The sequence below is a fragment of the Oncorhynchus keta genome, unplaced genomic scaffold (assembly GCF_023373465.1).
Source record: "Oncorhynchus keta strain PuntledgeMale-10-30-2019 unplaced genomic scaffold, Oket_V2 Un_contig_14349_pilon_pilon, whole genome shotgun sequence".
Lineage (NCBI taxonomy): Eukaryota > Metazoa > Chordata > Actinopteri > Salmoniformes > Salmonidae > Oncorhynchus > Oncorhynchus keta.
Genome location: NW_026278689.1, coordinates 12501 through 39572, shown reverse-complemented (window position 1 = coordinate 39572; position 27072 = coordinate 12501). Strand labels below are relative to the sequence as shown.

Here is a 27072-nt window from a genome sequence, read left to right as displayed (position 1 = left end):
GGGGAAGTCTACAGTGGTAATTAAACAGGGAAGTCTACAGTGGTAATTAAACATCTACAGGGGAAGTCTACAGTGGTAATTAAACATGGGGAAGTCTACAGTGGTAATTAAACATGGGGAAGTCTACAGTGGTAATTAAACAGGGAAGTCTACAGTGGTAATTAAACATGGGGAAGTCTACAGTGGTAATTAAACATGGGGGAAGTCTACAGTGGTAATTAAACATGGGGAAGTCTACAGGGTAATTAAACATGGGGAAGTCTACAGTGGTAATTAAACATGGGGAAGTCTACAGTGGTAATTAAACAGGGGGGAAGTCTACAGTGGTAATTAAACAGGGAAGTCTACAGTGGTAATTAAACATGGGGAAGTCTACAGTGGTAATTAAACATGGGGAAGTCTACAGTGGTAATTAAACAGGGGAAGTCTACAGTGGTAATTAAACATGGGGGAAGTCTACAGTGGTAATTAAACATGGGGAAGTCTACAGTGGTAATTAAACATGGGGGAAGTCTACAGTGGTAATTAAACAGGGGGGAAGTGGGGTAAGTCTACAGTGGTAATTAAACATGGGGAAGTCTACAGTGGTAATTAAACATGGGGGAAGTCTACAGTGGTAATTAAACATGGGGAAGTCTGCAGTGGTAACAGGGAAGTGGTGGTAATTAAACATGGGGAAGTCTACAGTGGTAATTAAACATGGGGGAAGTCTACAGTGGTAATTAAACATGGGGAAGTCTACAGTGGTAATTAAACATGGGGGAAGTCTACAGTGGTAATTAAACAGGGAAGTCTACAGTGGTAATTAAACATGGGGGAAGTCTACAGTGTAATTAAACATGGGGAAGTCTACAGTGGTAATTAAACATGGGGGAAGTCTACAGTGGTAATTAAACATGGGGAAGTCTACAGTGGTAATTAAACATGGGGGAAGTCTACAGTGTATACATAACATCCCACAGTGTAAGAGCCCCTCTGCCTACAGCGATCAGGACTCCTGTCCCAGGCGTTGTCCTGTATTCATGTATGCTGTTATGTGTTGTCTCGGCCGCCGCTGTCTAACTGCCCGCTTGGGGTGAATACAGTGTATTGAATGTGGACAGGCTTTTCTGTGGACCATTCAGTAGTAATCCTGCTGTGCCCTGATTTTAGTTTTCTATCTTGGTACCAGCCGGGTCAAATGCTGCTTCTACTTACTGTTCTGTTGATAAGAAATACAAATAATTGTTTTGAAGGATGGAGCTCAGACCTTGACGTGATTCAGGCACTCGTTTTCCCTTTTAATATATACGGCACACGTTTTGTTTTCCTAACCGTCGTTCTAAGTCGATAATGATTTATATATTCTGTGTTACTGATTCTTAGAAATAACTTGACCTATAGTCTATCTTTGTGAATTATTATTATTATGATAAACTCAAAGATGAACAACTGCGTTCATTTTGAACAACAGGTTTGAAACTTCTACAAACACGGCTCAAGAAATCATAAAGTAACAATGTGAAGGGTTTTAATACAAACTAATGCTATTATGAATCCTCCCACACACTGCTGATCTGCAGTGATTGGACCAGAGCCAGTTGGGCAGGACTAAAGCTGACGGTCTGCCAGTCACAGGAGACCGTGTTGGTACCCTAAACAGCACCCTATCCCCTACACAGTGCACTACTTCTGACCATAGCTCTAAGGGCCCTAGATAGGAATACACCCGAGTGGCCAAAACATTAGGAACACCTGCTCTTTCCATGACGGACTGACCAGGTGAAAGATATGATCCCTTATTGATGTCACTTTGTTTAATCCACTTCAATCAGTGTAGATGAAGGGGAGGAGACGGGTTAAAGAAGGGTTTTTAAGATACTTGAGACATGGATTGTGTGTCATTCAGAGGGTGAAAGGGCAAGACAAAAGACCAACGTTCCTTTGAACAGGGAGTGGTAGTAGGTACCAGGCACGTCAAGAACTGCAACGCTTATCACACTCAACAGTTTCCTTTCTCTATCAAGAATGGTCCACCACCCAAATGACATCCAGGCCGCTTGACACAACATGGAGTCAACATGGGACTTGTAGAGTCAACATGAAGCATTGAGTCAACATGGAGTCAACATGGAGTCAACATGGAGTCAACATGGAGTCAACATGGAGTCAACATGGAGTCAACATGGAGTCAATATGGAGTCAATATGGAGTCAATATGGAGTCAATATGGAGTCAACATGGAGTCAACATGGAGTGCTTTCGACACCTTGTAGAGTCAACATGGAGTCAACATGGAGTCAATATGGAGTCAACATGGAGTCAATATGGAGTCAACATGTAGTGCTTTCGACACCTTGTAGAGTCCCATGGAGTCAACATGGAGTGCTTTCTACACCTTGTAGAGTCAACATGGAGTCAACATGGAGTGCTTTCTACACCTTGTAGAGTCAACATGGAGTGCTTTCTACACCTTGTAGAGTCCCATGGAGTGCTTTCTACACCTTGTAGAGTCAACATGTAGTGCTTTCTACACCTTGTAGAGTCAACATGGAGTCAACATGGAGTGCTTTCAACACCTTGTAGAGTCAACATGGAGTGCTTTCAACACCTTGTAGAGTCAACATGGAGTCAACATGGAGTCAACATGGAGTGCTTTCAACACCTTGTAGAGTCAACATGGAGTCAACATGCTTTCTACACCTTGTAGAGTCAACATGGAGTGCTTTCTACACCTTGTAGAGTCAACATGGAGTCAACATGGAGTGCTTTCTACACCTTGTAGAGTCAACATGTAGTGCTTTCTACACCTTGTAGAGTCAACATGTAGTGCTTTCTACACCTTGTAGAGTCAACATGGAGTGCTTTCAACACCTTGTAGAGTCAACATGGAGTCAACATGGAGTGCTTTCTACACCTTGTAGAGTCAACATGGAGTGCTTTCTACACCTTGTAGAGTCAACATGGAGTGCTTTCTACACCTTGTAGAGTCAACATGTAGTGCTTTCTACACCTTGTAGAGTCAACATGGAGTGCTTTCTACACCTTGTAGAGTCAACATGGAGTGCTTTCTACACCTTGTAGAGTCAACATGTAGTGCTTTCTACACCTTGTAGAGTCAACATGGAGTCAACATGGAGTCAACATGGAGTGCTTTCTACACCTTGTAGAGTCAACATGGAGTGCTTTCAACACCTTGTAGAGTCAACATGGAGTGCTTTCTACACCTTGTAGAGTCAACATGGAGTGCTTTCTACACCTTGTAGAGTCAACATGGAGTGCTTTCAACACCTTGTAGAGTCAACATGTAGTGCTTTCTACACCTTGTAGAGTCAACATGGAGTGCTTTCTACACCTTGTAGAGTCAACATGGAGTGCTTTCTACACCTTGTAGAGTCAACATGGAGTCAACATGTAGTGCTTTCAACACCTTGTAGAGTCAACATGTAGTGCTTTCTACACCTTGTAGAGTCAACATGGAGTGCTTTCTACACCTTGTAGAGTCAACATGGAGTGCTTTCTACACCTTGTAGAGTCAACATGGAGTGCTTTCTACACCTTGTAGAGTCAACATGGAGTCAACATGTAGTGCTTTCAACACCTTGTAGAGTCAACATGGAGTGCTTTCTACACCTTGTAGAGTCAACATGTAGTGCTTTCTTGTAGAGTCACCTTGTAGAGTCAACATGTAGTGCTTTCTACACCTTGTAGAGTCAACATGTAGTGCTTTCTACACCTTGTAGAGTCAACATGTAGTGCTTTCTACACCTTGTAGAGTCAACATGGAGTGCTTTCTACACCTTGTAGAGTCCCATGGAGTGCTTTCTACACCTTGTAGAGTCCCATGGAGTGCTTTCTACACCTTGTAGAGTCAACATGTAGTCAACATGGAGTGCTTTCTACACCTTGTAGAGTCCCGTGCCCTGAATCATTGAGGCTCTGGTTCTGATGGTAAGAAAGGGGATGCAACTCAATACTAGGAAGGTGTTCCTAATGTTTTGCACACTTGGTGTAGGTTGTCATTTGGGATGCAGAGTGTATGTAGGATGGAACAGGTTAAGTTCAGGACGTCCATTACCATGTGGTGCCTGTGGTAGCTTAACAACAGAGCACGTTTACTGTACATTAAAGGACAACTACGCCACTTTTAACATGTGGCTTGGTATTGTCAAGTATTTGGTGACCTACACAGGTTTTAGTGTAATTTTATGATTTCATGTCTGTCGATTTGCTTAGTGGTGAGCAATACCGAAAGTGCTTCTCTGTGACGTTGTCGAGTAGGATCCCTGAGATGACGACTACAGGAAATGATTTACAGCGACCGATATGACCCGTCTGTAGCTGTCTGATCATCCATCAAATCAAATGTTATTGGTCACATACACATGGTTCATCATATTGGGCCTCCTACCATATGTTGCTTCTATTGGTCTTTGTCTAATAACACCTGGAAATATTTTAAATAGAACCTTTTTTTGGTTCCAGGTAGAACTCTTTTGTGTTCCATATAGAATCTTCTGTGGAAAGAGTTCTACATGGAACCCAAAAGGGTTCTTTACCTGGAACCAAAAAAGGTTCTCCTATGGGGTCACTAAAGAACCCTTTTAGGAACCCCTTTTTCTAAGAGTGTAGGTTTTTGAGCGTCTATTTAAAATACTTCCAGGTGTTATTAGACAAAGAGGAGCAGCGCAACATATGGTAGGTAGGGAGGTCCAATATAATGAACCATGTGTCTTGATCTTTCAAAAAATGACAAAAACAAGGAATCATGCAGAATGGCTAACAAACGATAAAACATCAAATGTGGATCAAATCTTACAATAGTGGATGTATCCGAACAGCATAACTGGTTCTAAAGTTGCAGAGTTGTCCCTTTTTAATGACTGGCCAGACCTGCCTAGGTGGTTTAGATCAGATGTGGATTCGTGCTGCGTTCCGAAAGGCACACTATTGCTTACCTTGGTCAAAAGTAGTGCACTATATAGGGAATAGGGTGCAATTTGGAATGTGTCCTGGGTGTGTGGGTCAGCTGTCGGCTTGGTAATCTTTCACATGTCAAGGGTCAAGACTAAAGTGAGGTTAATGGGTGGGTTAAAGTGAGGTTAATGGGTGGGTTAAAGTGAGTTTAATGGGTGGGTTAAAGGTTAATGGGTGGGTTAAAGTGAGGTTAGTGGGTTAAAGTGAGGTTAATGGGTGGGTTAAGGTTAGTGAGGTTAATGGGTGGGTTAAAGTGAGGTTAATGGGTGGGTTAAAGTGAGGTTAATGGGTGGGTTAATGTGAGGTTAATGGGTGGGTTAATGTGAGGTTAATGGGTGGGTTAAAGTGAGGTTAATGGGTGTGAGGTTAAAGTGAGGTTAATGGGTGGGTTAAAGTGAGGTTAATGGGTGGGTTAAAGTGAGGTTAATGTGGGTGGGTTAGGTTAATGGGTGGGTTAATGTGAGGTTAATGGGTGGGTTAAAGTGAGGTTAATGGGTGGGTTAGTGTGAGGTTAATGGGTGGGTTAATGATGGTGGGTTAATGTGAGGTTAATGGGTGGGTTAAAGTGAGGTTAATGGGTGGGTTAATGTGAGGTTAATGGGTGGGTTAATGTGAGGTTAATGGGTGGGTTAATGTGAGGTTAATGGGTGGGTTAAAGTGAGGTTAATGGGTGGGTTAAAGTGAGGTTAATGGGTGGGTTAAAGTGAGGTTAATGGGTGGGTTAATGGGTTAATGGGTTAATGTGAGGTTAATGGGTGGGTTAATGTGAGGTTAATGGGTGGGTTAATGTGAGGTTAATGGGTGGGTTAAAGTGAGGTTAATGGGTGTGTTAAAGTGAGGTTAATGGGTGGGTTAATGATGAGGTTAATGGGTGGGTTAAAGTGAGGTTAATGGGTGGGTTAGGTTAATGGGTGGGTTAATGTGAGGTTAATGGGTGGGTTAGTGTGAGGTTAATGAGGTTAATGGGTGGGTTAGTGTGAGGTTAATGGGTGGGTTAATGTGAGGTTAATGGGTGGGTTAGTGAGGTTAATGGGTGGGTTAATGTGAGGTTAATGGGTGGGTTAATGTGAGGTTAATGATGGTGGGTTAATGTGAGGTTAATGGGTGGGTTAAAGTGTGAGGTTAATGGGTGGGTTAGTGTGAGGTTAATGGGTGGGTTAGTGTGAGGTTAATGGGTGGGTTAATGTGAGGTTAATGGGTGGGTTAAAGTGAGGTTAATGGGTGGGTTAGTGTGAGGTTAATGGGTGGGTTAGTGTGAGGTTAATGGGTGGGTTAGTGTGAGGTTAATGTGAGGTTAATGGGTGGGTTAAAGTGAGGTTAATGGGTGGGTTAGTGTGAGGTTAATGGGTGGGTTAATGTGAGGTTAATGGGTGGGTTAGTGTGAGGTTAATGGGTGGGTTAATGTGAGGTTAATGGGTGGGTTAATGTGAGGTTAATGGGTGGGTTAATGTGAGGTTAATGGGTGGGTTAATGTGAGGTTAATGGGTGGGTTAATGTGAGGTTAATGGGTGGGTTAGTTGACTCAGTGAGAAGGTGGTGAAACGTCAGCAAACAGTCACACGTCATTGCTTCCTATGGGAAAGAGGAATGAATCTGTGAAGAGAGAATCGGTGCCCCGCCTTGGAGAACACAAGCTATACTGTAGCCACACCATGATGACGTGGTCTGTCTTTGTCTCAGTGCAAGCAGTAACATGTACATTATAGTTTTCACTGTCTTTGTCTCAGTGCAAGCAGTAACATGTACATTATAGTTTTCACTGTCTTTGTCTCAGTGCAAGCAGTAACATGTACATTATAGTTTTCACTGTCTTTGTCTCAGTGCCAAGCAGTAACATGTACATTATAGTTTTCACTGTCTTTGTCTCAGTGCCAAGCAGTAACATGTACATTATAGTTTTCACTGTCTTTGTCTCAGTGCCAAGCAGTAACATGTACATTATAGTTTTCACTGTCTTTGTCTCAGTGCAAGCAGTAACATGTACATTATAGTTTTCACTGTCTTTGTCTCAGTGCCAAGCAGTAACATGTACATTATAGTTTTCACTGCGTTGTTCATACCGTTTATTCCCATAGCTCCACCTGTTTCCACACGGGTTTGATATTTACTGTGTGTGGTGTGTGTGTGTGTGTGTGTGTGTGTGCCAAACATGGCATGTGTATTCTGTCTGTTGGGAGTCCACACTTGTCGTCTTCGGATATATATATTGTACCAGGGTCACTCAGTAGGAGGCTGCTGGGGTTAACTGACATCTATATTGTACCAGGGTCACTCAGTAGGAAGCTGCTGGGGTTAACTGACATCTATATTGTACCAGGGTCACTCAGTAGGAGGCTGTTGTGGTTAACTGACATCTATATTGTACCAGGGTCACTCAGTAGGAGGCTGCTGGGGTTAACTGACATCTATATTGTACCAGGGTCACTCAGTAGGAGGCTGCTGGGGTTAACTGACATCTATATTGTACCAGGGTCACTCAGTAGGAGGCTGCTGGGGTTAACTGACATCTATATTGTACCAGGGTCACTCAGTAGGAGGCTGCTGGTGTTAACTGACATCTATATTGTACCAGGGTCACTCAGTAGGAGGCTGCTGGGGTTAACTGACATCTATATTGTACCAGGGTCACTCAGTAGGAGGCTGCTGGGGTTAACTGACATCTATATTGTACCAGGGTCACTCAGTAGGAGGCTGCTGGTGTTAACTGACATCTATATTGTACCAGGGTCACTCAGTAGGAGGCTGCTGGGGTTAACTGACATCTATATTGTACCAGGGTCACTCAGTAGGAGGCTGCTGGGGTTAACTGACATCTATATTGTACCAGGGTCACTCAGTAGGAGGCTGCTGGGGTTAACTGACATCTATATTGTACCAGGGTCACTCAGTAGGAGGCTGCTGGGGTTAACTGACATCTATATTGTACCAGGGTCACTCAGTAGGAGGCTGCTGGTGTTAACTGACATCTATATTGTACCAGGGTCACTCAGTAGGAGGCTGCTGGGGTTAACTGACATCTATATTGTACCAGGGTCACTCAGTAGGAGGCTGCTGTGGTTAACTGACATCTATATTGTACCAGGGTCACTCAGTAGGAGGCTGCTGGGGTTAACTGACATATATATTGTACCAGGGTCACTCAGTAGGAGGCTGTAGGAGGCTGCTGGGGTTAACTGACATTTATATTGTACCAGGGTCACTCAGTAGGAGGCTGCTGGGGTTAACTGACATCTATATTGTACCAGGGTCACTCAGTAGGAAGGCTGCTGGGGTTAACCTGACATCTATACACATGTACCAAGGTCACTCAGTAGGAGGCTGCTGGGGTTATAAAACCTGTCCTTCTCAACATCTATATTGTACCAGGGTCACTCAGTAGGAGGCTGCTGGGTGTTATAAACCTGTCCTTCTCACATCTATATTGTAAAACCAGGTGTTATAAACCTAGTCCTTCTGCTGGGGTTAACTGTCATCTATATTGTATAAACCAGGGTCACTCAGTAGGAGGCTGCTGGGGTTAACAACATCTATAAACCTGTACCAGGGTCAACACAGTATAAAGTAGCTGCTGGGGTTATAAACTGACATCTATATTGTCTACCAGGGTATACTCAGTAGGAGGCTGCTGGGGTTAACTGACAGGTCTATATTGTCCTTTCTCACTCAGTAGGAGGCTGCTGTTAAAACATCTATGTTGTAAAGGGTCACTCATCGTAGGAGGCTGCTAAAACAACAGGTGTGTTAAAAACCTGTCCTTCTCAACACATCTATATTGTACCAGGGTCACTTCTCAGTAGGTAGGCTGCGGGGTTAAACCTGACATCTATATCATGTACCAGGGTCACTCAGTAGGAGGCTGCAGGTGTTAACTGACATTCTCAACACATCGTATTGTACCAGGGTCACTCAGTAGGAGGCTGTCGGGGGTTAACTGACATCTATATTGTACCAGGTGTCACTCAGTAGGAAGTAGCTGCTGGGGTTAACTGACATCTATATTGTACCAGGGTCACACAGTAGGAGGCTGTTGGGGTTAACTGACATCTATAAACCTGTCCTTCTCAACACTCGTATAAAGTAGTCTGCAACAGGTGTTAAACTGAACATCTATAAAGTTGTACCAGGTGTCACTCAGTAGGAGGCTGCTGGGGTTAACTGACATCTATATTGTCTACCAGGGTTAACCTCCTTAGGAGGCTGTTAAAGGGTTAACTGAACAGGTGTTATAAACCTGTCCTAGTGCTCTTCCTGGAAGTTCATCTTTATAAACAGCAGGTGTTATAAACCTGGCCATCGTAAGTAGTCTGTCTAAAACAGGTGTTTATAAACCTGTCCTTCTCAACACATCGTATAAAGTAGTCTGTCTAAAACAACAGGTGTGTTATAAACCTGTCCTTCTCAACACATCGTATAAAGTAGTCTGTCTAAAACAACAGGTGTTATAAACCTGTCCTTCTCAACACATCGTATAAAGTAGTCTGTCTAAAACAACAGGTGTGTTAAACCTGTCCTTCTCAACACATCGTATAAAGTAGTCTGTCTAAAACAACAGGTGTTATAAACCTGTCCTTCTCAACACATCGTATAAAGTAGTCTGTCTAAAACAACAGGTGTGTTATAAACCTGTCCTTCTCAACACATCGTATAAAGTAGTCTGTCTAAAACAACAGGTGTGTTATAAACCTGTCCTTCTCAACACATCGTATAAAGTAGTCTGTCTAAAACAACAGGTGTTATAAACCTGTCCTTCTCAACACATCGTATAAAGTAGTCTGTCTAAAACAACAGGTGTTATAAACCTGTCCTTCTCAACACATCGTATAAAGTAGTCTGTCTAAAACAACAGGTGTTATAAACCTGTCCTTCTCAACACATCGTATAAAGTAGTCTGTCTAAAACAACAGGTGTGTTAAACCTGTCCTTCTCAACACATCGTATAAAGTAGTCTGTCTAAAACAACAGGTGTTATAAACCTGTCCTTCTCAACACATCGTATAAAGTAGTCTGTCTAAAACAACAGGTGTTATAAACCTGTCCTTCTCAACACATCGTATAAAGTAGTCTGTCTAAAACAACAGGTGTGTTATAAACCTGTCCTTCTCAACACATCGTATAAAGTAGTCTGTCTAAAACAACAGGTGTGTTATAAACCTGTCCTTCTCAACACATCGTATAAAGTAGTCTGTCTAAAACAACAGGTGTTTATAAACCTGTCCTTCTCAACACATCGTATAAAGTAGTCTGTCTAAAACAACAGGTGTTATAAACCTGTCCTTCTCAACACATCGTATAAAGTAGTCTGTCTAAAACAACAGGTGTTATAAACCTGTCCTTCTCAACACATCGTATAAAGTAGTCTGTCTAAAACAACAGGTGTGTTAAACCTGTCCTTCTCAACACATCGTATAAAGTAGTCTGTCTAAAACAACAGGTGTGTTATAAACCTGTCCTTCTCAACACATCGTATAAAGTAGTCTGTCTAAAACAACAGGTGTGTTATAAACCTGTCCTTCTCAACACATCGTATAAAGTAGTCTGTCTAAAACAACAGGTGTTATAAACCTGTCCTTCTCAACACATCGTATAAAGTAGTCTGTCTAAAACAACAGGTGTGTTAAACCTGTCCTTCTCAACACATCGTATAAAGTAGTCTGTCTAAAACAACAGGTGTTATAAACCTGTCCTTCTCAACACATCGTATAAAGTAGTCTGTCTAAAACAACAGGTGTTATAAACCTGTCCTTCTCAACACATCATATAAAGTAGTCTGTCTAAAACAACAGGTGTTATAAACCTGTCCTTCTCAACACATCGTATAAAGTAGTCTGTCTAAAACAACAGGTGTTATAAACCTGTCCTTCTCAACACGTCGTATAAAGTAGTCTGTCTAAAACAACAGGTGTGTTAAACCTGTCCTTCTCAACACATCGTATAAAGTAGTCTGTCTAAAACAACAGGTGTTATAAACCTGTCCTTCTCAACACATCGTATAAAGTAGTCTGTCTAAAACAACAGGTGTTATAAACCTGTCCTTCTCAACACATCGTATAAAGTAGTCTGTCTAAAACAACAGGTGTTATAAACCTGTCCTTCTCAACACATCGTATAAAGTAGTCTGTCTAAAACAACAGGTGTTATAAACCTGTCCTTCTCAACACATCATATAAAGTAGTCTGTCTAAAACAACAGGTGTGTTAAACCTGTCCTTCTCAACACATCGTATAAAGTAGTCTGTCTAAAACAACAGGTGTTATAAACCTGTCCTTCTCAACACATCGTATAAAGTAGTCTGTCTAAAACAACAGGTGTGTTATAAACCTGTCCTTCTCAACACGTCGTATAAAGTAGTCTGTCTAAAACAACAGGTGTGTTAAACCTGTCCTTCTCAACACATCGTATAAAGTAGTCTGTCTAAAACAACAGGTGTTTATAAACCTGTCCTTCTCAACACATCATATAAAGTAGTCTGTCTAAAACAACAGGTGTTATAAACCTGTCCTTCTCAACACATCATATAAAGTAGTCTGTCTAAAACAACAGGTGTGTTATAAACCTGTCCTTCTCAACACATCGTATAAAGTAGTCTGTCTAAAACAACAGGTGTTATAAACCTGTCCTTCTCAACACATCGTATAAAGTAGTCTGTCTAAAACAACAGGTGTTATAAACCTGTCCTTCTCAACACATCGTATAAAGTAGTCTGTCTAAAACAACAGGTGTTATAAACCTGTCCTTCTCAACACATCGTATAAAGTAGTCTGTCTAAACAACAGGTGTTATAAACCTGTCCTTCTCAACACATCGTATAAAGTAGTCTGTCTAAAACAACAGGTGTTATAAACCTGTCCTTCTCAACACATCATATAAAGTAGTCTGTCTAAAACAACAGGTGTGTTATAAACCTGTCCTTCTCAACACATCATATAAAGTAGTCTGTCTAAAACAACAGGTGTGTTATAAACCTGTCCTTCTCAACACATCGTATAAAGTAGTCTGTCTAAAACAACAGGTGTTATAAACCTGTCCTTCTCAACACATCGTATAAAGTAGTCTGTCTAAAACAACAGGTGTTATAAACCTGTCCTTCTCAACACATCGTATAAAGTAGTCTAAAACAACAGGTGTTATAAACCTGTCCTTCTCAACAGGCTGATGATGAACACAGAGACGTCCATCCTAGCGACTCGGGAAGAAGAGGGTGAGACGTTTGAACGGACGCTGGTGGCCTCGGAGCTCGTTGATTGGCTGCTGGCAGAGGGAGAGATGGCGACCCGAGAGGAGGCGGAGCATCTTGGACGGAGGCTTCTAGAACACGGGATCATGCAGCATGGTGAGTGGAAGGAGCGTTTTCATCGTCGGTCTGATTTTGTTATTTTTTTATTTTTTGAGACATCCCAACTAACATAAGGTCACGGTCAGTACCCCACCTATCACACTGATGAGATGACATATCTCTGAGTCCTGAGTAGGGTTAGTCCTGCCGTTTGGGAACCACTTCCCTAAGCGAATGTAATTATAGGCCATTTTTGAAGAAGCAGTTGTGAAAGCTGAATGCTGTACTTTCTTCTACTCGTCTACTATTTAGCCCTTCCTGGTTTTCACTGATACATGGTAATATGGTCAAACGGTAATTACACAATAATTACCTATCGTGGTAATAACATTTTGCGCTGTTGTCAGTTGCTTCGATTGAATTCTATGGGCGCTGTAATTTCCAAGTTGACTTTGCAAGGTGAAAGAGGAGACGTGGGGGTTGATGTTCACACATGGTGGGCTGTCACATTGGGTCCTCTCTCCAAAGGGCTGTAAAGGATCCTATTTTAGTCAGGGAACACGGTGTCTTCTCTGGTCAGACAGGGATCACTCTGTGATCAAAGGCATGCTGGTATCATCATCATCACCCACTTGGATTGGATCTGTCCTGTTTTTTTCTCTCACACACACACACACACACACACACACACACACACACACACACCCACACACCACACACCACACACACACACACACACACAATTATTTTACTATGTTGGGACCAAACAATTGATTTCCATTCAAAAGTGTATTTTTGATAACCCTAAACCTTGACCCTTTAATTCCTAACCCTAATTGTAAACCAAACCCCTTAAGCCTAAAACGTCCACACGTGTCCAAATTGTCCTTGTTTTACTGTCCTTGTGAGGATTTCAGGGTCCCTACAAGGACAAGACCAGACACGTTTTGGAAGTTTAGCAGAGACTTGTGTTTATTTGGCCCCCAGTACTTCAGATTCACAGAAGAGTTAACTTTGGATATGTTTTTATCTCACAACCAGTTTCATAATTAAACACGCCACATTTATCTGCTTGAAACGCTTCCTGACCCAGGATCCTCAAATGACCGGCACAGGGCTCTGGTCAAAACTACTATAAGGAATAGGGTGCCATTTTATTATGTGCCCTGGTCTGGATCACATGACTGGTGTTGTCACGGTGACATGACTGTTAGTCTGTTAGTCTCTCTCTCTCTCTTTCGTCACAGGTCAGCTGTGGTCTGTTTGCCGAGGTCAGGAGTGGGGAGGAACAGGGTGAAAGTGTTCTCTTATCAGGCCTGGTGGAATTCCTCTCTGTATAGTAACAGGACAGTCATTGTCATTTAGTCCAGTAGAACAGTGACGAGGTGAATCACATCTCCAATAGGTCCTTCGCTGCGCGAGGAGTTAAAAGCAGGAAGTCACACACCAGTTACTCATGTACAGGGCATGGCCACCTGCATGGCTACAGAGTGAATGTCCCTGAGTCTGAGAGGTGGTTCCACTGGGGGGGGGGACGTCATGCCTCTGGTCTCTGGCCAGGGTGTTCCCGGCCGAGATCAGCTGCTCACCTCTGGACAACGGTGTGTGTGATCCGACCTAGATACACACATACAGCACACACAATCATCGACCCAGATACACATACAGCACACACAATCATCGACCCAGATACACATACAGCACACACATACACACACACACACACACACACACACACATACATAATACACACACACACATACATAATACACACACACACACACACACACACACACACACACACACACACACATACACACACACACACACACACACACACACACACACACACATACACACACACACACACACACACAGCCCACACAATCATCGACCCAGATACACATACAGCACACACATACACACACACACACACACACACACACACACACACACATAATAATACACACACACACATAATACACACACACACACATACATAATACACACACACACACATACACACACACACACACACACACACACACACACACACACACACACACACACACACACACACACACACACACACACACACACAGCCCACACAATCATCGACCCAGATACACACCCACCGGTTGCATGTGTTGCACACACGCGCGGCATACCAATGTCACGTGCACACCCACTAGACGCTCTCTGTCCTACTCTCTGTCCTCTACCCAGGCTGCTGCTGGTACTGGGCTTCCTCTGTGTGACAGACAGACTAAAATACAGCAGGAAGTAGAGCTGCTACTGAGCCAGTCAACCTCCCTTTCTACAGGATCACCTGTCTCTATTACTGAGCCAGTCAATCTCCACTTTCTACAGGATCACCTGTCTCTATTACTGAGCCAGTCAACCTCCCCTTTCTACAGGATCACCTGTCTCTATTACTGAGCCAGTCAACCTCCCCTTTCTACAGGATCACCTGTCTCTATTACTGAGCCAGTCAACCTCCCCTTTCTACAGGATCACCTGTCTCTATTACTGAGCCAGTCAACCTCCCCTTTCTACAGGATCACCTGTCTCTATTACTGAGCCAGTCAACCTCCTCTTTCTACAGGATCACCTGTCTCTATTACTGAGCCAGTCAACCTCCTCTTTCTACAGGATCACCTGTCTCTATTACTGAGCCAGTCAACCTCTCCTTTCTACAGGATCACCTGTCTCTATTACTGAGCCAGTCAACCTCCTCTTTCTACAGGATCACCTGTCTCTATTACTGAGCCAGTCAACCTCCTCTTTCTACAGGATCACCTGTCTCTATTACTGAGCCAGTCAACCTCCCCTTTCTACAGGATCACCTGTCTCTATTACTGAGCCAGTCAACCTCCCCTTTCTACAGGATCACCTGTCTCTATTACTGAGCCAGTCAACCTCTCCTTTCTACAGGATCACCTGTCTCTATTACTGAGCCAGTCAACCTCCTCTTTCTACAGGATCACCTGTCTCTATTACTGAGCCAGTCAACCTCCTCTTTCTACAGGATCACCTGTCTCTATTACTGAGCCAGTCAACCTCCCTCTTTCTACAGGATCACCTGTCTCTATTACTGAGCCAGTCAACCTCCCCTTTCTACAGGATCACCTGTCTCTATTACTGAGCCAGTCAACCTCTCCTTTCTACAGGATCACCTGTCTCTATTACTGAGCCAGTCAACCTCTCCTTTCTACAGGATCACCTGTCTCTATTACTGAGCCAGTCAACCTCTCCTTTCTCAGGATCACCTGTCTCTATTACTAGCCAGTCAGCCTCTGGTTCTACAGGATCACCTGTCTCTATTACTGAGCCAGTCAACCTCCTCTGCAGAATCAGTCCCATGTACTGTTCACCTTGTCGTCATGGTCACCTTGTCATCATGGTCACGTTGTCGTCATGGTCACGTGTTCAGCACTTTAATATAATCAGCTCTGGTTCTCTTGACTGTGGCACATCAGAATGGTCTCCCATCCTCGGAGTGGCCCAACCCTGCTTATCGGTCATCAGAGACAAGCCAGCAGCAGGATGGTACTGTGTGGGTACTGCCTGCTGGCTCAGTACAGGCTCTGAGATGCGTGTCTGTTCCCAGTGTGCTGAGCTGTGTAGTGCAGAGCGTGTCTGTTCCCAGTGTGCTGAGCTGTGTAGTGCAGAGCGTGTCTGTTCCCAGTGTGCTGAGCTGTGTAGTGCAGAGTGTGTCTGTTCCCAGTGTGCTGAGCTGTGTAGTGCAGAGCGTGTCTGTTCCCAGTGTGCTGAGCTGTGTAGTGCAGAGTGTGTCTGTTCCCAGTGTGCTGAGCTGTGTAGTGCAGAGCGTGTCTGTTCCCAGTGTGCTGAGCTGTGTAGTGCAGAGCGTGTCTGTTCCCAGTGTGCTGAGCTGTGTAGTGCAGAGCGTGTCTGTTCCCAGTGTGCTGAGCTGTGTAGTGCAGAGCGTGTCTGTTCCCAGTGTGCTGAGCTGTGTAGTGCAGAGCGTGTCTGTTCCCAGTGTGCTGAGCTGTGTAGTGCAGAGCGTGTCTGTTCCCAGTGTGCTGAGCTGTGTAGTGCAGAGCGTGTCTGTTCCCAGTGTGCTGAGCTGTGTAGTGCAGAGCGTGTCTGTTCCCAGTGTGCTGAGCTGTGTAGTGCAGAGCGTGTCTGTTCCCAGTGTGCTGAGCTGTGTAGTGCAGAGCGTGTCTGCTCCCAGTGTGCTGAGCTGTGTAGTGCAGAGCGTGTCTGTTCCCAGTGTGCTGAGCTGTGTAGTGCAGAGTGTGTCTGTTCCCAGTGTGCTGAGCTGTGTAGTGCAGAGCGTGTCTGTTCCCAGTGTGCTGAGCTGTGTAGTGCAGAGCGTGTCTGTTTCAAGTGTGCTCTTCTTGGGCCCTGGACAATTGACTAACCAGGGAACAGAGAGCAGGGCTCTAACCCCAGAGAGACTGCATCACTGCTGGGTTCACACCCACCACTCACACCCTGCCTGTGGCTCTTACCCTGCCTCGGTCTGTATTCCTCTCCTCCGCTGGCACAGACCAGACTGGTACCTCCGCTGGCACAGACCAGACTGGTACCTCCGCTGGCACAGACCAGACTGGTACCTCCGCTGGCACAGACCAGACTGGTACCTCCGCTGGCACAGACCAGACTGGTACCTCCGCTGGCACAGACCAGACTGGTACCTCCGCTGGCACAGACCAGACTGGTACCTCCGCTGGCACAGACCAGACTGGTACCTCCGCTGGCACAGACCAGACTGGTACGAAACCAATAAGTAGCCATAATCAGATTCCTCCTGCACTGATCTGTCTCGTATCTCGCAAAGGATAATGGGATGGATCAGAAGTAGACCGGCTACGATGGGTTGCCATGACATTAGAAAATATTACCTAGGAGACATTGTCTGCTGAACTCCATTCCTGCCTCAAAACTGTCTGAATGAATCTTAGCGTGATTAGCGTGAACAGTGATTGTGTCTTTTTTTGTGTATTTTTTTGTGATCAAGTCTTAGTAGCCACATTTGACATCTAGCTAATGATTATTGTGCTTCAATGAGCAGTATTTCTGAAGTTTGACCATGGGCACGAAAACTAGCATAAAACAATGGAGCCAGTCACTGAAATTATCTTTGACTAGAAGCATAGCTCCAGTCAAACCAACCAGCTGTCTACTTAGTGCTGCACACACACAATGTTGAAATCTTACAACAAAAGCTAGCTAGCAAGCTACTGTAGCAAAGTAACGCTAACGTTATTATGAGTTTTTCGTGAAAGTAGCTGTTCTTCTGCCACGAGCCATTGCAGTAGTCTCACGAGTCATCTGCTGTGCTGTCATCTGCTGTGCTGTCATCTGCTGACCTAAAATTACAATCATGGAGAAACGTGCTGATCCAAGGACAGATTTTTCATAACCGTCAGTTCCTCTTCATTGTGGGGCTCCATGTCTACATCTTCAGGGTCATTTAAACAGGCTAAGCAAGCTTTTATGTCAGTGAAGGAAGAGCTAGCTGACTAGCTATGTCAGTAAGCTAGCTAGCTATAATAGTTGGCTACACAGCGTGTAGGAGATGGCCACGGGTTTGTTTTAAACTATTAAATCACTGTCAACATTTGTAATAATTTAAGCTCGTTAGTTTTTCTGCCTATTTCATGTAGAGTCAAATGAGAGCGCAGTGAGTTTCAAATGTTTTCATTTTTTGAATGGCGGGTTGCGCTATATTCCTATTTGAATATGAGTTCCACGACCTACAAGACAGAACGGATGAGGGACTAGCGTCGCGGAGGAGTGACGCTGTCTGACGTGAGAAAATGGCACTCGTTATGTCTAGGGGTCTTAGGTTACAGACCACGTAGATAGGCCTATGTGAGAAATCAGCGTATGAGGACTGTGTTGTATGTACATGTCCCCAGGAGATGGCAAACTTACCTTCGGTCCAGGGCCAGCTCAGTCCCTTGGTCGGTCAGTCCAAGCAGATTAGTCTTTGTTCAAAGTGGTGACCCAAAATAAATGTAAACACAAAAAAAATACAAAGAGGCAGGCCTACGTGAAGAGGTTGACTAACACACAGAAATTAACAAAGACTGAGAGGCTTCTGGCCTCCTCTCAGAATCAACTTGATCGCTCGCTCCTGAGGAATAATCAAGGCTGCTTGGCAGAACCCAGCCGTGACCCGGGTGGTGCTGCCACCTGGGGTTGGAGTGTGGAAGTGTTCCATGGTAGTGTGTTTGTCTATGTCCTAACACTCCCCTTCCCCCACATCATAACAATACACACACACACACATGCACGCACGCACACGACAGCTTACGCACACACACACACGCACGCACACACACACACACACAGCATACTTTAAATGTCTGAACTGTAGAACAATAGCAGCCCTGCCTGGATGGATCCACATTGTGGGTTGTTTTGGTTCAGTTGTCCCACACAATCACTGCATTCCTGGTTGATAGACTCACACAGAGAGCTGGTGACTTGATCTTTGTGGCTCAACACCATGTGCAACCGAGTCAATGGGTGAATGAATGAACATAACCAAGAGTCAATGGGTGAATGAATGAACATAACCAAGAGTCACAGAACATGTTGTTGTTTTGGTTCAATTATATTTGAATTACAATAATCAACACCATGGCAACAAGCGTTCTGAATACACACAATCAACCCCCTTTTTAATCCATCTTGACTGCTACACCATCTTGACTGCTACACCATCTTGACTGCTACGCCATCTTGACTGCTACGCCATCTTGACTGCTACGCCATCTTGACTGCTACGCCATCTTGACTGCTACGCCATCTTGACTGCTACGCCATCTTGACTGCTACGCCATCTTGACTGCTACGCCATCTTGACTGCTACGCCATCTTGACTGCTACGCCATCTTGACTGCTACGCCATCTTGACTGCTACGCCATCTTGACTGCTACGCCATCTTGACTGCTACGCCATCTTGACTGCTACGCCATCTTGACTGCTACGCCATCTTGACTGCTACGCCATCTTGACTGCTACGCCCTACGCCATCTTGACTGCTATGCCATCTTGACTGCTACGCCATCTTGACTGCTTGGAAAATTGATTGAATCATTATGAACTTTTTGTATTGCTGAAATGTGTCTGTGGTAACTGCGAGGTTTTTAGACTGGGGGAATTGCATTGGACTGTCACTCTACCAACGTCAGGAGAAAACTTTCTCCTGGGATAAAAAAACAAACACAAACTGCAGATAAGAATATTTCCGTAGTTCTCATTTAATGACGCCAGACAGGACAATCCATCACTATAAACCACAGGATCAAAACCACTTCATACAGTCACAACAGCAGCTTTATAGCATCACAAAGTGCATCCATAACCAGACTAGTAAGTCTGACTAGTAAATCTTAACTTGATTGATACTAACATTTAACATTTTGAGACTATCAACAATGGACTAATGAAATAAATACCAAAATATTGTTTTTGGGTGGAGTGTTCCTTTAAATCCTGAGTCCTAACCCTTGGCACAGTTATGCAGGCTTTATGGCCTAGTTACACAAGTGACAGTCAGATTTTGATTCCTGGATGGCTTTAGTCGTATAGTCAGTCAGAGTTGGTTTTATGTCTTTCAAGGGATTTGGGGATTTTAAGGGGCATTCAGAGCCTCCCCTGTACTGAGCGTTAGCCAAGTGAGAGTGTTGGCACAATGACGGCCCAAGCTTAGAGCGGGAGAGTGTGTGTTTGTGTCCAACCCTAAGAGACTTAGCTGATTACTGGCATTGGAGGCACCATCAGAGGTTTTCTGTCTGAATGGAATAATTTGAAGAGTTACAGGATTTGGAACTGAACTACCTTCTCTTCTATAGTTACCAGGATTTACAGTTAGTTACTGTAGTTAACAGGATTTACAGTCAGTTACTGTAGTTACCAGGATTTACAGTTAGTAACTGTAGTTACCAGGATTTACAGTTACCAGGATTTACAGTTAGTAACTGTAGTTACCAGGATATACAGTTAGTAACTGTAGGTTACCAGGATTTACAGTTAGTAACTGTAGGTTACCAGGATTTACAGTCGGTTATATGAAACAGTAACTGAACGATCCTAAACAATCGTTTTGTTCTGTGTTTCTCCCTGACAGTGACCAACAAGCACCACTTTGTGGATGGAGGGCTGCTGTACCAGTTCAGACTGAACTTCCGAAGGAGACGACGTCTGATGGAGCTGCTGAACGAGCGCTGTCGTACCATCCCAGAGAGCCATGACAGCCCCTTCTGTCTCCGCAAACAGAACCCAGAGGGAAGCAACACCAGCTTCCTATCTGGTAAACCTCAATGTCTAGCAATCAAATGTAGCAATAAAGCCCTTTTTACATCAGGAGTTGTTGTACCCACATTATCTACTGTCAGACTGGGGCCGAATCCCACTATAACCCTTAGCCCCTACTCCCTATCTACAGTCAGACTGGGGCCGAATCCCACTATAACCCTTAGCCCCTACTCCCTATCTACAGTCAGACTGGGGCCGAATCCCACTATAACCCTTAGCCCCTACTCCCTATCTACTGTCAGACTGGGGCCGAATCCCACTATAACCCTTAGCCCCTACTCCCTATGTACTGTCAGACTGGGGCCGAATCCCACTATAACCCTTAGCCCCTACTCACTACTCACTATCTACTGTCAGACTGGGGCCGAATCCCACTATAACCCTTAGCCCCTACCCCTATCTACTGTCAGACTGGGGCCGAATCCCACTATAACCCTTAGCCCCTACTCCCTATCTACTGTCAGACTGGGGCCGAATCCCACTATAACCCTTAGCCCCTACTCCCTATGTACTGTCAGACTGGGGCCGAATCCCACTATAACCCTTAGCCCCTACTCCCTATCTACTGTCACACTGGGGCCGAATCCCACTATAACCTGCCGCCCCTCCACTCTAACCACTAGGTGACCTGCCGCCCCTCCACTCTAACCACTAGGTGACCTGCCGCCCCTACACTCTAACCACTAGTCTACCTGCCGTCCCTCCACTCTAACCACTAGGTGACCTGCCGCCCCTCCACTCTAACCACTAGTCTACCTGCCGTCCCTCCACTCTAACCACTAGTCTACCTGCCGCCCCTCCCCTCTAACCACTAGTCTACCTGCCGTCCCTCCACTCTAACCACTAGGTGACCTGCCGTCCCTCCACTCTAACCACTAGGTGACCTGCCGCCCCTCCCCTCTAACCACTAGTCTACCTGCCGTCCCTCCACTCTAACCACTAGTCTACCTGCCGTCCCTCCACTCTAACCACTAGGTGACCTGCCGCCCCTCCCCTCTAACCACTAGTCTACCTGCCGTCCCTCCACTCTAACCACTAGTCTACCTGCCGTCCCTATGATGCTATTAACACGGTCGGGTTTTAAAGCTGAATGTCACGGTGCCACACTAATACATGGACAACAGGCTCTCTAGTTAAACAAACTGTGGCTTTATAGAGACTTCATAACATGTTCATAAGCACTACACATAGATGCAACAATACGTTTTTATCCATCTTTCATTTTCTATGTTCAGCAGGATTCAGGGTTCTCTACGTTCTGCAGGGTTCTCTACGTTCTGCAGGGTTCTCTACGTTCTGCAGGGTTCTCTACGTTCTGCAGGGTTCTCTACGTTCTGCAGGGTTCTCTACGTTCTGCTGGGTTCTCTACGTTCTGCTGGGTTCTCTACGTTCTGCAGGGTTCTCTACGTTCTGCAGGGTTCTCTACGTTCTGCATGGTTCTCTACATTCTGCAGGATATTGCAGAGCACTGATGCACAATGACATGGTTCTTTAGACTTTGCTCCACCACCTGCCACAGTCTAGAGGCGTCCTGCTTTATGGAGGCAATATAGAGCTTACCTGGAAAGAGGGATTAGACACACCTACACATCCTTTCACAACTAACAACTCAAACCTCTGACGACAGCAACACTGCTTTTACACAGTCCTTTTCCCTTTAGTGCACTACTCCTTGACTAGGACCCATAAGGCTCTGGTCCCAAGTAGTGCACTGTATAGAGAATAGGGCTCCATTTGGGACATAATTAGTGTTTCGCTCTGAAAAGAAACAAAATGTTGAATTGGGATAAAACGTCTCTCAGACCTTCATTGGTTTTTGATGACATCAAAAGGTGAAAATGTGGTAATGAATAAAGGACATTCGCTCTGTCTCTCTCTCTCTCTCTCTCTCTCTCTCGCCTGTCTCGCTCTCTCGCCTCTCTCTCGCCTGTCTCTCGCCTGTCTCTCTCTCTCGCCTCTCTCTCGCCTGTCTCTCTCTCTCGCCTCTCTCTCGCCTGTCTCTCTCTCGCTCTCTCGCCTGTCTCTCGCTCTCTCGCCTGTCTCGCTCTCTTGCCTCTCTCTCTCTCGCCTGTCTCTCTCCTCTCTCTCGCCTCTCTCTCGCCTGTCTTGCTCTCTCGCCTGTCTCTCTCCTCTCTCTCGCCTGTCTCTCTCCTCTCTCTCGCCTGTCTCTCTCCTCTCTCTCGCCTGTCTTTCTCCTCTCTCTCTCGCCTGTCTCTCCTCTCTCTCGCCTCTCTCTCTCTCTCGCCTCTCTCTCTCTCTCGCCTCTCTCTCTCTCTCGCCTGTCTCTCTCTCTCGCCTGTCTCTCTCTCTCGCTCTCTCGCCTGTCTCGCTCTCTCGCCTGTCTCGCTCTCTCGCCTGTCTCTCGCCTCTCTCTCTCTCGCTCTCTCGCCTGTCTCGCTCTCTCGCCTGTCTCTCGCCTCTCTCTCTCTCTCTCTCTCTCTCTCTCTCTCTCTCTCTCTCTCTCTCTCTCTCTCTCTCTCTCTCTCTCTCGCCTCTCTCTCTCTCTCTCTCGCCTCTCTCTCTCCTCTCTCTCTCTGTCTCTCTCCTCTCTCTCGCCTGTCTCTCTCCTCTCTCTCTCCTCTCTCTCGCCTGTCTCTCTCCTCCTCTCTCTCTCTCTCGCCTGTCTCTCTCCTCTCTCTCGCCTGTCTCTCTCCTCTCTCTCGCCTCTCTCTCGCTCTCTTGCCTCTCTCTCTCGCCTGTCTCTCTCCTCTCTCTCACCTGTCTCTCTCTCTCTCTCTCGCCTGTCTCTCTCCTCTCTCTCGCCTGTCTCTCTCCTCTCTCTCGCCTGTCTCTCTCCTCTCTCTCGCCTGTCTCTCTCCTCTCTCTCGCCTATCTCTCTCGCCTGTCTCGCTCTCTCGCCTGTCTCGCTCTCTCGCCTGTCTCTCTCCGCTCTCTCGCCTGTCTCTCTCCTCTCTCTCGCCTGTCTCTCTCCTCTCTCTCGCCTCTCTCTCGCCTCTCTCTTGCCTCTCTCTCGCCTCTCTCTTGCCTCTCTCTTGCCTCTCTCTCTCTCTCTCTCTCTCTCTCTCTCGCCTGTCTCTCTCCTCTCTCTCTCCTCTCTCCTCTCTCTCGCCTCTCTCTCTCTCTGCGCCTCTCTCTCTCTCGCCTCTCTCTCTCTCTCGCCTGTCTCTCTCTCTCGCCTGTCTCGCTCTCTCGCCTGTCTCTCGCCTCTCTCTCTCTCTCGCCTCTCTCGCCTCTCTCTCCTCTCTCTCGCCTCTCTCTCGCCTCTCTCTCGCCTGTCTCTCTCCTCTCTCTCGCTTCTCTCTCGCCTGTCTCTCTCTCTCGCCTGTCTCTCGCCTCTCTCTCGCCTCTCTCTCGCCTGTCTCTCTCCTCTCTCAGTGAGTCCTACTAAAGAGATCAAGATGATAGTAGGTATCCGTCGTAGCAGTATGAGCAGCAGCTGTGGCAGCAGTGGTTACTATAGCAGCAGTCCCACCCTCAGTAGCAGCCCCCCGGTGCTCTGTAACCCAAAGTCAGGTAAGAGGGTCTCTATTCTCCCTGAGTGACCTTAATACACACACACACACACACACACACACACACACACACACACACACACACACACACACACACACACACACACACACAGCACAGTCCGGTAAGAGGGTCACCATTCTCCCTGAGTGACCTTAATACACACACACACACACACACACACACACACACACACACACACACACACACACACACACACACACACACACACACACACACACACACACACACACACACACACACACACAGCACAGCACAGTCCGGTAAGAGGGTCTCTATTCTCCCTGAGTGACCTTAACACACACACACACACACACACACACACACACACACACACACACACACACACACACACACACACACACACACACACAAAACCACAGTCCGGTAAGAGGGTCACCATGTGCTAAGAGTGTGAATAGGAGTCCTGTGCACAGCAGTGTGTCTCCAACCAGCCTGTTCTGTACTGCTGTCTGTACCAGTGACTAGTGGTCACACGGACAGAACCAGCCTGTTCTGGACTGATATTGGTACCAGTGACTAGTGGTCACACGGACAGAACCAGCCTGTTTTGGACTGCTGTCTGTACTAGTGACTAGTGGTATCACGGACAGAACCAGGCTGTTCTGGACTGCTGTCTGTACTAGTGACGAGTGGTCACACGGACAGAACCAGGCTGTTCTGGACTGCTGTCTGTACTAGTGACTAGTGGTCACACGGACAGAACCAGGCTGTTCTGGACTGCTGTCTGTACTAGTGACTAGTGGTCACACGGACAGAACCAGGCTGTTCTGGACTGCTGTCTGTACTAGTGACTAGTGGTCACACGGACAGAACCAGCCTGTTCTAGACTGCTGTCTGTACCAGTGACTAGTGGTCACACGGACAGAACCAGCCTGTTCTGGACTGCTGTCTGTACTAGTGACTAGTGGTCTCACGGACAGAACCAGGCTGTTCTGGACTGCTGTCTGTACTAGTGACGAGTGGTCACACGGACAGAACCAGCCTGTTCTGGACTGCTGTCTGTACCAGTGACTAGTACCTACAGCTACATGACCTCTGACATGTTGAGTCTAGGAAGAATCACACCATGCGGTTCAGCCACGGTGCAGTGGAGCCTGTCATCGTCTGTAAGATGATCTCATGGCTGTATTATCTAAAGTGTACAATCTGTTTAACCTATTAGTTGTCTATCCTGTGGGTCAGACTTCTAAACCCTTCTCTGTTCTGCTGCCTTTTAGTCTAAAGATATCCAGGCTCTAGTCTTGTATAGAAGAAGACTGTGTTTCAGATATCCAGGCTCTAGTCTTGTATAGGAGGCTGTGTTTCAGGGTTCGATATTATGGGTAAGTAATCCTTCTCACCCCCCTTCTCCCCCAACAAGATTTAGATGCAAGTGGCTGTTCCACTGGTTGTCATAAGGTGTATGCACCAATTTGTAAGTCGCTCTGGATAAGAGCGTCTGCTAAATGACTTAAATGTAAATGTAAATATCCAGGCTCTAGTCTTGTATAGGAGGCTGTGTTTCAGATAGCCAGGCTCTAGTCTTGTATAGGAGGCTGTGTTTCAGATAGCCAGGCTCTAGTCTTGTATAGGAGGCTGTGTTTCAGATATCCAGGCTCTAGTCTTGTATAGGAGGCGGTGTTTCAGATAGCCAGGCTCTAGTCTTGTATAGGAGGCTGTGTTTCAGATAGCCAGGCTCTAGTCTTGTATAGGAGGCTGTGTTTCAGATATCCAGGCTCTAGTCTTGTATATGAGGCTGTGTTTCAGATATCCAGGCTCTAGTCTTGTATTGACGACTGTGTTTCAGATATCCAGGCTCTAGTCTTGTATAGGAGGCTGTGTTTCAGATAGCCAGGCTCTAGTCTTGTATAGGAGGCTGTGTTTCAGATATCCAGGCTCTAGTCTTGTATAGGAGGCTGTGTTTCAGATATCCAGGCTCTAGTCTTGTATAGGAGGCTGTGTTTCAGATAGCCAGGCTCTAGTCTTGTATAGGAGGCTGTGTTTCAGATATCCAGGCTCTAGACTTGTATTGATGACTGACAGGGTTTGAGGCCAGGGTTCGGTCAGGGGATAGTTGTGGGTGACAGGGTTTGAGGCCAGGGTTCGGTTAGGGGAAAGTTGTGTGTGTGGGTGACAGGGTTTGAGGCCAGGGTTCGGTCAGGGGATAGTTGTGGGTGACAGGGTTTGAGGCCAGGGTTCGGTCAGGGGATAGTTGTGGGTGACGGGGTTTGAGGCCAGGGTTCGGTCAGGGGATAGTTGTGGGTGACGGGGTTTGAGGCCAGGGTTCGGTCAGGGGATAGTTGTGGGTGACAGGGTTTGAGGCCAGGGTTCGGTCAGGGGATAGTTGTGGGTGACAGGGTTTGAGGCCAGGGTTCGGTCAGGGGATAGTTGTGGGTGACAGGGTTTGAGGCCAGGGTTCGGTCAGGGGATAGTTGTGGGTGACGGGGTTTGAGGCCAGGGTTCGGTCAGGGGATAGTTGTGGGTGACAGGGTTTGAGGCCAGGGTTCGGTCAGGGGATAGTTGTGGGTGACAGGGTTTGAGGCCAGGGTTCGGTCAGGGGATAGTTGTGGGTGACAGGGTTTGAGGCCAGGGTTCGGTCAGGGGATAGTTGTGGGTGACAGGGTTTGAGACCAGGGTTTGGTCAGGGGATATTTGTGTGTGTGGGTGACAGGGGTTGAGGCCAGGGTTCGGTTAGGGGAAAGTTGTGTGTGTGTGGGTGACAGGGTTTGAGGCCAGGGTTCGGTCAGGGAAAGTTGTGTGTGTAGGTGACAGGGTTTGAGGCCAGGGTTCGGTCAGGGGATAGTTGTGGGTGACAGGGTTTGAGGCCAGGGTTCGGTCAGGGGATAGTTGTAGGTGACAGGGTTTGAGGCCAGGGTTCGGTCAGGGGATATTTGTGTGTGGGGTGACAGGGTTTGAGGCCAGGGTTCGGTCAGGGGAAAGTTGTGTGTGTAGGTGACAGGGTTTGAGGCCAGGGTTCGGTCAGGGGATAGTTGTGGGTGACAGGGTTTGAGGCCAGGGTTCGGTCAGGGGATAATTGTGGGTGACAGGGTTT

At 46.2% G+C, this 27072-nt stretch overlaps 1 protein-coding gene across 1 annotated transcript in view; it reads left to right on the top strand.

Annotated features, from left to right (window-relative positions):
• Nucleotides 1-27072, top strand: part of LOC127918498 (DEP domain-containing mTOR-interacting protein-like) — a gene marked incomplete at its 5' end in the record, with an annotated part of 49978 nt that overhangs the window by 11542 nt on the left and 11364 nt on the right. Inside the window, 3 exons of the mRNA XM_052501828.1 lie at nt 12105-12286; nt 20338-20520; nt 23862-23999. Coding sequence (XP_052357788.1) covers nt 12105-12286; nt 20338-20520; nt 23862-23999 — 503 coding nt within the window. The remainder of the gene's footprint in view (nt 1-12104; nt 12287-20337; nt 20521-23861; nt 24000-27072) is intronic.